Here is a 12,124-nt window from a genome sequence, read left to right as displayed (position 1 = left end):
TATCCCAAATAGAGGTCAAAAGCTGGTGGCCTCCAGATCTGTTTTATGGAGCTGACATCTTGTTTTTTTAAATCTGAGTTATTTTGAAAATGGGAAGATTTTGCTTAAAACCCCAGCTGTCTGGGTTCTCGTGCTAAACAGGGAGATCTGACATCACGGTTCTCACATTCCCTCGTGGCACTAGTGGGCTGCACAGAGCCGACTGTGGTCCCCTCCTCGCCGGTCTGCTCATCTCTGCCCTCCCCTTGAATGTGCACTCCCAAGGTCAGTGGTGGTGGAGGGAGACCGTGCTCTGGGAGGGATTTGACCATAGCCAGAGCTGGGGAGGGGGGAGTCAGGGAAGGCTTCTTGGAGGAGAGGATGTTTGGCTGTGATTTTCATAGAACAGAGACAAAGGACAGATGTTCAGAGTGGAGGGAACTCTCTCAGAACTGATGGAGAGGCACGTGTTCTTTGCACGTTTGGTACTCCCTAGGAAAAAACACCCTCAAACTGCTCTTCCTCTATGCAAAATAAAGTCCACTTTCACGGGCAGCCTCAGGTTCTTTTTGAGGGGATTCGGAGCATGTACAGAGGCACTAGGTCAGCCCACAGTGCGCGTCTGCAGCTCGTGTGAGGGAGGGAGTAGGAATCAGAAGATAGGTTTATACGCAACTTCTCTTCAGTCTGGACAAAGCCAAGATTCCAAGTCATACTTTTTGGTGGCTTTGTGTGATCACCTTTGTCTTTTCTGCAAACAAAACACTCATGGGGCCACCTGTATTCCGGGCATCATTTTTTCTTTTATAAACTGGTAACTGCCCGTGTCACTCATCTCTTTCTGGAACCTGTATCTGTAGGCATAGTTCAAGAAGTTTTTTTTTTCATTTTTTAATCACTAGGAATAATTGTTCCAATCCAGCTCTTCAAAGCCTGACAATGTTTGGAGCCAGTGGGGAAAAGAAAGCACATTTCATGATGCCTCGGAGGGTGTAGTCTCTGATAACATGGTGGTGTCTTGCTCTGAGATGCTAAAAGCATGGGGGTGGGGAGCCTTTAGAGACCCCAGCTGTTCCTGAGGATGGGCACCTATTTTTTTCCTTTCTGGGCAGCTGTGTACAGGGAGATCTGGGTCACGTGGCTGAGCCCAGGCAACTTTTTCCTCAATAACTGTTTCCCAAATGGCTACTCAGGGGCCTTTCAGAATTCAGGAGAACCGTCCGTTGTTATAGTAACCAGCCCCCTGCTGTCAAGTTGGCCCTGAGATGCCAGTCGAAGCTCGTGGAACCAGGGAACACGTAGTCATTTAGACAAAAGCAGGGAGAGATTCACCGCTAAAGCTTGCTGTTTAAACACTATGATACTTAAAACACAGGACTGACTGTTAGGAAGTGAATGGCTACATTTTTCAACCAAGCTCGCTTTTCAGGAAAGGGAAACTACTTACACTGCTCAGTCTCTGCTACCTAACCGAAGACCTCCCTTCAGGTTTCTCTGAATTCAGTGTCCTCTCTCCTGGGGCTGATGAGGTCTGTCCTGTCGGGATGCTCAGGTAGCCCCCTCAATTACTCGGGATATTAGTTTTCCGGCAGTTGCTTCTCAGCGGAGTGTTGTCAGTTTGCAGGGTGGTAGTTTGAAGCGCCTGTGATTGTGTGTGAGGAGAAACTGCGGAGATGGCCGGCTCAGCTCCAAAATTCCCGAAAGAGTGAGTCTGGCAGAATTCAGAGTAGGGCTAAGGGTTGAGAAGAAGTCTAAATATTTTAGGAAGCTGCAAATTTCAAGTTCTTATGAAAATTTGCAAAAACACTCCACACGCTCGTGATTTCCTCGGATTAATGTCGGTAGCAGCGCTGAGGATTTGAGGACAGTTGTAGTTCCGGAATGTATTCAGTAGAGGGAGACAAGAAGTTCTGAATTACAGCACCCTCCCCTCGCCTCCCCTCTCCCACGCTTTTTAATCATTCTCCCAAGTTTTGACTCAGCCCTAATTTGGTTTCTGCATCAAGCACTTTTACCCAACATAGTCTAATAATTATCAAAATAAATGAAAGTTGGTAATAAGGGAGAAGAAAAACCTAATAGTTGAGAATTAGAGGATGTCCGTTCCTAGAAGCAGAAAGCCACCAGGTACATCCGAAGTTAACAGATGTTCTTTGAAATCGCATACCTGAATTCAGAGTTCTGCATGGGATGCAGAACTTCCAAAAAGGAGGACCTTCCTATGCCTGGGTTAGTCTTTACTGTTCTATCCAATGGAGTTTGAAAAGACTGGGAATCCTTTCAGTGTGAAATGCTGTATAGCCCAGGTGGTTTGGAGATTAAATATAATTAAATGAACACTTTCCAGTGTGACAAAAATGCATCTTTCAAGTGCTAGAGCCAAGTCTCCGATGCTCTGGTTATTTAGGTTTATAAGGGGAAACAAAATATTGGACTTCATAGATAGTAATAATTTGCCAACTGCTGCCCCCACCTTAGCTGAGGAGCCCTCGTACTATTCTACAATCTGTGTTGTAAATCAGGAAAGTGTTTGTCCAGAGATGTGAAGAATGCGTGGGGAAAAGACAAAACCACGGATTGATCTAACAGCACCAAAGTCAGAGAAATGTGTGACAGAAGGGAGGTTCAAATAGTACCAAATAGATTCCTGCTGAGTTCTTTTGATTCCAGTGGTATTTTAAGCCATCCTGTTTGCCAGGGGAGTTTGTCAAAGGTGAAGGGATCAGAGGTCATTATTGGGTTGGTGATACACTTCCTTACCTTCCATTAACACCAGCCGTGATACAGATTTCTAATACCTAAAGACAGCCTTTTAAGAACAAAGTTCCCATTTCGCATTTCTTAGCATAAAAAACCTTAACAAGCCCAAATATCTTTGTGTGTAGCCTTTCTCTACGGAACATGCCCTCAGTGAGGCCTGATGGTGGGGTTTGTCTGTGTTGGGGTGGGGGGAGGTTATTAGTGGAACTCTTGGTGGTCAATTGAAAGTACTGTCTGCTACACCTGTTCTCTTTTGTTTTTTGTTCATTTAGAGGGTGTAACAAAATAAAGTCCAAGGGCTTTCCCAGACGTTTCCGTGACGTGCCTTCTTCTGGGGAGAGAGGAGAGAAGGGGAGCAGGTGAGGGGCAGTCAAGCTTAAGGTGGGGGGTGTCTCTTTGGCCGGGACTGGCTTGCCGGATTTTTTGTTCTGTTGCCATGGGGATTAAAGCCCTCTATACGGCACAGCTCTGAAACGCACCTGTTCTACCCCAGCTCCCAAAAGTATGACTTGCAGATACCAGTGCAGCTTGCAGGTAGCTGGTAGCAATTAAAGTATGTCCTGTGTGTGCTTGCTTTGCTTGATTTTGCCATTTGGGGGGATGTTTTTTGTTTCTAGGATGGGGGGTGTTCTGTGTTTATGTGTCTGTATGTCTGTTGCATCCATTTTCTTCCTGAAATTTCAGATGTTTGCATGTTTGAGAGCTTTACAAAAAACAGTTTATGCATGCATCTAGCCTTATAAGTGAAAAAATATCTTGTGGAAATCTAAATTTATAGATGAGTTAAAGAATAGTAGGAAAGGAAGAAAAAAGTAAATGGGATTATTACACCAGGTGTTTTTACATAAGAAGACTCAAATGTAAAAAAATTAAGTTCTAGATAGCTTGAATACTTGAAAAAGATATTGTCCTGGAGAGATTTATAGTAAACCTTTAGAAGTCAGGATTATGTCCTTTTATCACCACACAGGAGCCCTTGATAATATTTCTGTAAGGCTTGTCTAGGCAAACTCCACTTAATATGGTAATTAATACTTTAATATTAAATGACCAATTAGAATAATTCACTAATTAATATTCTGTTGTGAGTAGTACTTTATTACTTTCAATGAACCAATTTATTGAATTTACATTAGAATTTTTACATGGAAATATTTGTCTCCATTGATTGTGGGTAGATCAGATTGTTAGATGAAGTTGTAGGTATCTACCCACTATAATCAGGGATAGCTATGAGATCTACTAAGGTGGTATAGTATTAGAATTGTGGAAGATTAATGAGAAATTTAATGATCTATCGTCCTTTAGGTTGAACGGTGCAATTTTGGCCTTTTAGAGAAAGACAGTAACTGCTGACTCTGATAATGTAATTATTCTTTCTATGATCTCTTTTCCTTTATTGAAGTCTTCCATTTTGAATCCCATTTTCAACACGCCAGGGGTAAAAACTGAAAGAGAAACCCTTTGGTATAAGCGTTCAATTCAGAGATCTAATGTTAAGGGAAAGACCTTGAACCATCTGTTAAATGCCTCACTTTCATGCCCAGTTCATTACAAACATAATGTGGTTTCGACCGTAACACTTTAAAAAGCCAGCATTACCTTGTGGACGGCACAAAAATAAATGCTCATGCAGTTTCTAAGTCCTTTCCAGAAATGATGCCATAGGCAGGTGGACTGTTACTAACTCTAATTTTTGGACCTGGCCCCAAATGTGGGAGTGGGCTCGTTAGAGATAACATTTTAGATCCTGAGAGGCTGTGTTTTGTTGTAAAGCACTCAGTCCCTCTGGTATCTTCTCTGCTTCTGAGTGCCAGCAGCTGGGAGAAGCACAGTTTTGTGTAGGTCTAGAAGCTGAGAACTATCTTGGGAAACTACAGGTATTTATAGAATTCACCTACTTGTGAGTCATGTCTTTGACTTTACTTTTTTTTATAGTATAGCAGCTAAGACAGACCATGGCTCCGGGAGTTGTGGGTTCTCACTGCAGCTCTACCTCTTCCTGGCTCTGTGATCTTGAGTTACTTACCAGAGCCCTCTGAGCCTCAATTGACTCATCTAGAAAAGAGGTCTAGCGATAGTTCCTTGTCGTGGGGTTGTTGTAAGGAGTCAGTGAGGTAATAGGCGTAACATGCTCAGTGTGTGAAATCTGTCATCCCATTAGAAGATGAGGAAACTGAGGCTCCGAGAAGTGACGTGTCAGGGGCACCCTGCTCAGGCGGCCGCGTGGGGACTGCCACCCCTGTGGTCTGAGTCCTGAGCCATGCTGCTTCTCCTCACCGCCCCACGTGCTGTGCTGAGTGCTCCATGGTGAGGACGTGGGCCCGGTAAAGACCTGTCCTCTTCCTTCTGCTGGCTACCCTGTCGTACTCTCTCCGCCCAGAGCCTGCTGTTCCTTACTCCTCCTGAGCGTTCTGTGTCCCGAGGACCACCAGCCAGCCCACTTTCCCTTCCCCTCCCCCGAGTCTATCCCCAGGAGCTTTTGTGGCGCCTCCTGACCCAGTTGCATCTTCTGCTGCTTTATAAAAAGCCTTCCAGGGGACAGGGCACTCTCCACACACACCCCGCCGCCCCGCCTCCTCCCAGGCTGCCGTGGGAGGCTGCGCCTCCATCAGCCCCTCCGGCTCCCACCTTTGCCCCTTTGTCTAACCTCACCGGCCTTAACCAGTCCTCTCCCACGGTGGGAGGGAGGGGCCGTGCAGTCCAAGGGTGGACAGAATCGCCGAGTGGGACCACGGCTGTAGGAAGGGATCCTTGATTATCTCCCCAGGAGGGAGAAAGAAAAAACAATAAAAATGAGACTCAAGTGTTTACTTTTTCAAAAAAGTTGTAAATTTTTTAAAAGTTTCTAATTTTATATAGGTAATACTTGACATGGTTCAAAAATCAAAAAGTGTAAAATTGTGTATTTCCCGAGATCTCCATCCCGTCACCCACCCACCCATCCCTGCTTCCTACCCCCTCGCAAATAGGTAACCACTACTACTAGTTAGTTGTCTATTCTGAAAGGGGGGGGTGGTGGTGGGTGGGTGGGTGTGTGTGTGTGAGAATCTATATCCCCTTAGCTCCTTTTACAGAGTATAATACTGCATATACTATCATAAACCTTCTTTTTTCACGTAAGGTGATTTTTCTCTACGCCTATGTAGTTTTCTCTTTTTTTTTTTTTTTTTTTAGAAAAGCGTGATTTTTTTTTTTTTTTGTATAGTTGTGTTGTGATTTACTTAATCTGTCCCCCGTGGCTGTCATTTTGGTTGTTCCCAAGTCTTTTGTTATGACAGACAATAGTGTGGTAAATAACTTTATATGTTATTTTGCAAGTGGATAAGTCTGTTTGTAGGATAGATTCAAGAAATTGACTGTATCATGAGCTACATGCATTTGTGGTTTTGATAGATGGTGCCACACTGCTCTCCCCAGGGGGACACCAAAGTGGACTTCTGCTAGCAGTGCATGAGTCTGCCTGTTTCCCTACAGCTTCTCCAGCACAGTGTGTTGTCAGACTTCGGCATTTTTGCTCAGCTTACAGGTGGGGGGAAAATGGCGTCCTAGTGTAGTTTTAATACAGTGTTTTTTGTTATCGTAAGTGAGGCTAAACATCTTTCACATGTCTGTGCCGGTCGTATTTCTCTAATATAAACTGTTTATCTTTTGCTCACTCTTCCTTTGCGTTGTCGGTCTTTTTCTATTCAAGAGAGAGCTCTCTTGTCAGCAGTGTGGGTGGCAAATATTTTTTTCCTCATCTGTGGTTTGCCTTTTAACTATGTTTATGCTGCTTCTTTGATGTGTATATAATCAGATTTATCCATAAATTTCTTTTTTTGGTTTCTGAGTTTTGAGTTATCATTAGAAAGTCTTTTCCTGGTCTGAGGTTACTTTTTTAAGGTACTTTTATGGCTTCAAATTTTAATGCGAAATTCTTAAAACATTTGGAATTTAACCTCGTTGATAATGTGATGTCTGAATCAACTTTTTTCTCCCAGATGGTCCCAAGTATTTAAAAAGTACTACAATCTGGGGCTGTTTGGTGAAGAAGCACGTAATACCTCGCTAGATCCTTAAAATAACGCTCTTACAGCAAAAGCCTGACTGACTGAGTTCAGTCAGTATGTTAATGAAGTAAGTAGTTGCCAAAGGTTTTTACCAGACCATTTTATCATACAGATACTGAATCATATGTGCGATAAATGTGAATTTCCATGTCCCAGCTCCTGCCCAAAATGAGTTGGACCGTCCTGTCCCCATTAACCTCTCCAGCCAGTGGGGGATTGTGTCAGGGCTTTAAAACAGCGGCAAGATAAGGTGAAGAGCTCCTGAAGCGTCAGTCCAGAAACTGAGAACATTCCAGGCTGGGGTTCTAACTAAATAGGCGATGACTTTAAGCCTTCTTTCTGGGTAACAGCTGGGAGAGCTGGCAAGGCTGTCCAGAACTCACTTCCTTAAAACCAGCTGGAACTTACAAACTGCCTGATTCTGGTTCCTGCTCTTGTCAAAAATGTGGTTTGTGAAGTGACCTTTTCCTCTCTTAACTCCTGGAAAGTGTTCCCAGTACTTCAGGGTGTCTGCAGGGGTTTCTTGGCAAATGTAGTATCTACCCTGGAGGTATGCTGCCTTGAGACCACTTATGTGGATATAATTTGTTCGCTTTCTCCCACCTTCCTAAGATGTTAATTGCAGGCAGGTTGTACCCTCCAATAAAATTCTCTCTGCAGAGATCAGATTTCTGTCACTTCCAGCTGTAAGCAGAGTTGAAGGCACCTCTCTCCTACGCACGTGAGATACAAAACATTCCGAAGCGTTTTCTCCTCGTCTAATATCTGTTTGCTCTGTCACCCACCCCCCGACTCCTCTTCAACATGATTTTGTTCGCTTTTCTCTTCCCTTCCTCCCGTCATCTCCTCCTCACGCCTGACAAGCCCCACTGATCCAAGGTATGACAGCCATCTGTCCCAGGATCTCCGGGACAGCCCTGATGTGAATTATACCGTTAGATGATCCCCAGAAGGACAGTGGTATTTGTCAGATCCCGTGTCCCTTTGATGGTTTGGAGAATATGCAGATGAGAGGCACAAGTCTAAAGTCTTTTTCCTAGAAGATCCCCTCTTAAAAAGATACTCCAATATAAACTGAGTTTTACAAACAGAGTCGTTTAACATACAGTAAAGAAAACAACCTCGAGTGAGTGGTTGCCTGTGAAACCTCAGCTCAGGATTTACACCGGGCTCTCTTCCAAGCGGAGCTCCCGCATTATTTCTAGCAGACCTTGCTCTTTGAGGAAAAGCCCATCAATACCCACAGGCTTTTCCTTCTCTTGTGTTCACCACTTCAGTTTCCTGAAACACTGTACCCTAAGAAATCAATCCATGTCTTTTTAGCACAGCCCTCAATCATCTTCCTTGAAGGCATGCAAACGTGTTCCCACTTTCTATTTATAAGTGGGTCTTATTCATACACGGTTTACTACAACAGCTCCATTTACAAAAGTAAATATTAACGTGATTTCTGTACTTGACAGCATGAGAATGAACGGGATTATTAGCGGGCGTGCCGCTGTACATTTAGATGGGCAGTGTACAAATCAGTTACGATGACTTAATTCATATTCAGCAGCAGCTCAGCCAAACACCCGTTCTAGCCTGCAATTAGCGTTTTGAGCTGCACGCCACTGACAAACTCCTTGTCACTCTGATGTGATTATAAAACCATTGAGCTTAATTCGAAGATGGTGACTCGATTCTTAATCTCTGTATATCAATATTCGGTTATTTTGTAATCCCAGGTTTTTCATAGGAGTCTAGAAACTGTGTTGAGATCCTGCCCCCGGCCCTGCCGCACCAGTCATACTGATGCTGAGGGCAGTGTTACTATAAGCTGAGGATGCTGGATGAGAACAGGGTGACATCTCAAGCTGAGCAAAGTGATGTCCATTTTGACCCAGATGTCCAGAGGCCTCAGAACCACCCTCTCCTGTAAGCAGGTCTGGGTGCCTGCCTTCGGAGGAGCGGTGCGGAGTAGAGTTCCATACATTTCTAATATTCGTCCTTCCTGGGTTGGATGACAGTCAGCACTTTGCTTTTGAAAAATATCAGTCACCTAAATTATTCCCAACTTCCTGTTAGAGGGGCAGAAAGACGTCCAAGTAAGGAAATTGTTGGAACACATCAGAGGTTATCTAAGCAGGTACCTGGGAAAACAAGAGCAGCAGAAAGGAAAGCCTTTCTGCAGCAGTTTGGTCATTCTGGGTGTTCTGCCTTAAGATGTGTCAGATTCCTGGAAAGAAATGAGAGGCAAGGAGAGGAGAGTCTAGAGGGTTCCTGCTTATCTTCATAGTTTACTACATTTTATCTGAATAGGAAGCCTCTGCAACCTGAGTCTATTTATTAACAGTTATAAAGCACCGCCAGAGCAGCTGGGTGGGGGTGTGGGGGTGTGTTTGTGTTTGTGTGTGTGTTTCATTCGTCAAGAGAGCCAGTTAAACACACCAGCCTGTGCTATGCTGGGTGGGGAGGTGTGTGTATGCAGCTGGGTGGGGTGGGTGTGGGGGTGTGTGTGTGTGTGTGTGCAGCTGGGTGGGTGTGTGTGGGGGTGTGTGTGTTTCATTCGTCAAGAGAGCCAATTAAACACACCAGCCTGTCCTGTGCTGGCAGCATGTGTGTTTCGGTGGGGAGCACTGGGGGTTGGCGTTGATGGTTTACTGATCTCAGTTGGTATCTACTGCATCCTCACTAGAAGATGTACTTTCACATGGGCTGTGCTTTCTCAAGAGTAGAATTTTTGATTTTTGAAAAAGTCTCTTCAAAGTATCTGCCTTATTTGAAAGAATGGAAAGTTATTTTTAGAAATTTCAGCCTGAGACGCATTGTTCATGACTGTAAGCTTAAAGTGTCTGTGGGTTTTTAGAAGCCAAGCTGATCTGTATGTGCACAGTCCTGCCACGAGACCTTCAGACACTGGATGCGTCTGGACCACAGGTAGTGGGGTGTGGTCTTGAGACCAAGGAGCTGCTAGCCAGGGTCCACTTCCATCTGATCCACTCCTGGAGGGGATATGGCACATTACTCTCTTGACCTCTAATCACGCCTTTCTTAGAAATCATAGAACATAGGAGCCATGATTTTCTGAAAAGGGATGAAGGAACGGAGAGTAATATAGAAAGCTTGTTCCCATTTTGCTGCTTAGAACTTTCTGTGAGATGCATGTAGTTGACCATCTTTGGTCAAAACCAGAAGCATCTGGTTTGTGTTCCAGGGCTGTGTTGTATGAAACATGCATACCTTTAAATGGTAGATAGACTCTCATTCAAGGTGAGAGATGCTTACTGTGTGAGAGGCATAGGGAACTCACATCTCCCATTTCATTTTCATTCTGGCCCAGATCCCCCCTGAGTTCAGCTTAGGAAAAGTGTCTCATGCAAACCGGGATGTCTCTCTCTCGCATCCATATGGGAGCGTTCAGTAGATGTGTGATGGAACTCTGTCTTGGTACTTGCTTCATGGGGGGCGCAGGGGGGATGGTGGTTTAGAAAGCCATCAAACTCAGTGGTTTTCAAATTTGTTCAAGTGGCAGGACGCTTGGAATTCAGGACATCAGAACATCATGAACTGCTTCATAGTAGAGTTAGTATTGACAACTTCAATTCCTTCATAGAAGCTAAAATTTATTTTGCTAGCAGACAAGTAGAATAGTCCACAAAGGTGGCTTAAAAGGTAGCTTTAGGAGGAAGAACTTTCATTTGAGAAATCTAAGTTTTTTTCTGTGCTCCGAGACTTTTATTCCATACAGTGGCAGAACGCTTCGCTCCAACTTGGAGAATTCCATCCTATTTCTAAGAAACTTATGTTCTAACAGAAAACAGAAGGCCTTTCATGTTTTTATTCAAGTATGTACAATACAGTTTTTCTTTCTGTGTTTGAGATGAGTATGTTAATATCCTTGAATTCTTTATTTAATTATTTATTTATTTGGCTGTGTTGGGTCTTAGTTGCAGCACGTGGGATCTTTCATTGTGGCACGCGGGCTTCTCTCTAGTTGTGGCCTGCAGGTTTTTCTCTCTCTAGTTGTGGCACGTGGGCTCCAGGGCGCATGGGCTCTGTAGTTTGCAGCACACAGGCTCTCTAGTTGAGGTGCACGAGCTCAGCAGTTGTGGCGCTCAGGCTTAGTTGCCCCGCGGCATGTGGGATCTTAGTTCCCTGGACCAGGGATTGAACCCACGTCCCCTACATTGCAAGGCGGATTCTTTACCGCTGGACCACCAGGGAAGTCCCACGTCCTTGAATTCTTAGTACTATTACCTATCTCATAGGGGACGTTTTACGTTCTAGAGTCTTCTGTGGGAATTTTTAAGGAGCCTGCCGTTCAAGATGATTTCTTTAGGGCTTTTTCTTAGTGTCCTGGGGACTCTCGGGAGCCATTTTTCTCTCACGTTGGTCCCGCACCAGACAGCCACCCCGGAGTCCGCAGGGGAGTTTTTTCAGAACGCGTGAGCCTGCGCTCCACCCCGGCCTGCCTGGCTAGCATCACCAGGGATGGGGCGCCTCCAGCACGCGTGTTTGAAAAGCTGCCCAAAGCAGAGAGATACATGCCGCTGGGGGATCACCTGCACCTGAGTGAACGTTCTGTGGGGTGTGTGCTTGTGTGTATGTGTGTGTGTGTGTGTCTGTGTGTGAGAGGGGGAGAGAGAGAGAGGAGCTGACTAGCCTCGGGACCCTCCAAAACTAAGGTAGACCTAAATTCCTAAATCGGAAACTCAGAGTGTCAGGGAAATAACATGCTGAAAGGTGGTTGAGGGGAAGTGAAAGGTAACTAACTTGGATCATTGCTAAGCCAGACAGGGTCAGTGGGGAAAAAAAAAAAAAAGATCTCAATTTCTTCAAGCAGATATATGGGGGTGGGCGTGGGCAGAGAAAAGGAAAGAAAGGGGAGAGAGGTGAAAACAAAATTGATGGGATCCACCGGACTATATAACTTGTAGTTAAACTTGAAAATGTATTTTTTTTTTATTCCAAACATGATCTACTTTGTTGCCTTCCCTTTTTAAGATACAGGCATAAACAAATGTTCACTATGAAGAAATAACTGTAGAAAATGGCTCTTGATGATGCTAGAATCGGTTTCATTCAGGGGGGGATTTTAGAGTCACCGACTTGACAGTGAATGGGACCTAGAGAGAACTTTGAAATTGCATGCTCGGGGTGACACACTCGGGCATTTTCAGAAATTTTATCTCCATTTTCCTGAGCTCAGAATTAGAGACAGTACTGCCTCTTCAAACACATCACAATTGAGACATTTAGAGGCATTCAAACGTGCATTTTCTTTTCCTCTTCTCCAAAAGTCACTGCCTTTACTTTTTTTATTCCTGGATACTGCTGAAGGTCAAAAAAAA

The 12,124-nt window shown here is 44.4% G+C and overlaps 1 protein-coding gene across 4 annotated transcripts in view; it reads left to right on the top strand.

Annotated features, from left to right (window-relative positions):
- PTPRG (protein tyrosine phosphatase receptor type G) overlaps positions 1-12,124 on the top strand; it is a 690,680-nt gene that overhangs the window by 619,340 nt on the left and 59,216 nt on the right. For 3 of the 4 annotated variants that reach the window (XM_057705084.1, XM_057705083.1, XM_057705086.1), the window contains exon 14: positions 3,012-3,098. The exons of the other annotated variant lie outside the window; for it this stretch is intronic. In XM_057705084.1, the coding sequence (XP_057561067.1) occupies positions 3,012-3,098 (87 nt within the window). The remainder of the gene's footprint in view (positions 1-3,011; positions 3,099-12,124) is intronic. 4 annotated transcript variants of the gene reach the window in all.

This window comes from Hippopotamus amphibius, chromosome 13 (genome assembly GCF_030028045.1).
Source record: "Hippopotamus amphibius kiboko isolate mHipAmp2 chromosome 13, mHipAmp2.hap2, whole genome shotgun sequence".
NCBI lineage: Eukaryota > Metazoa > Chordata > Mammalia > Artiodactyla > Hippopotamidae > Hippopotamus > Hippopotamus amphibius.
Note: the sequence above shows the minus strand (reverse complement) of the source record. Positions and strands in the feature narration are given on the sequence as shown.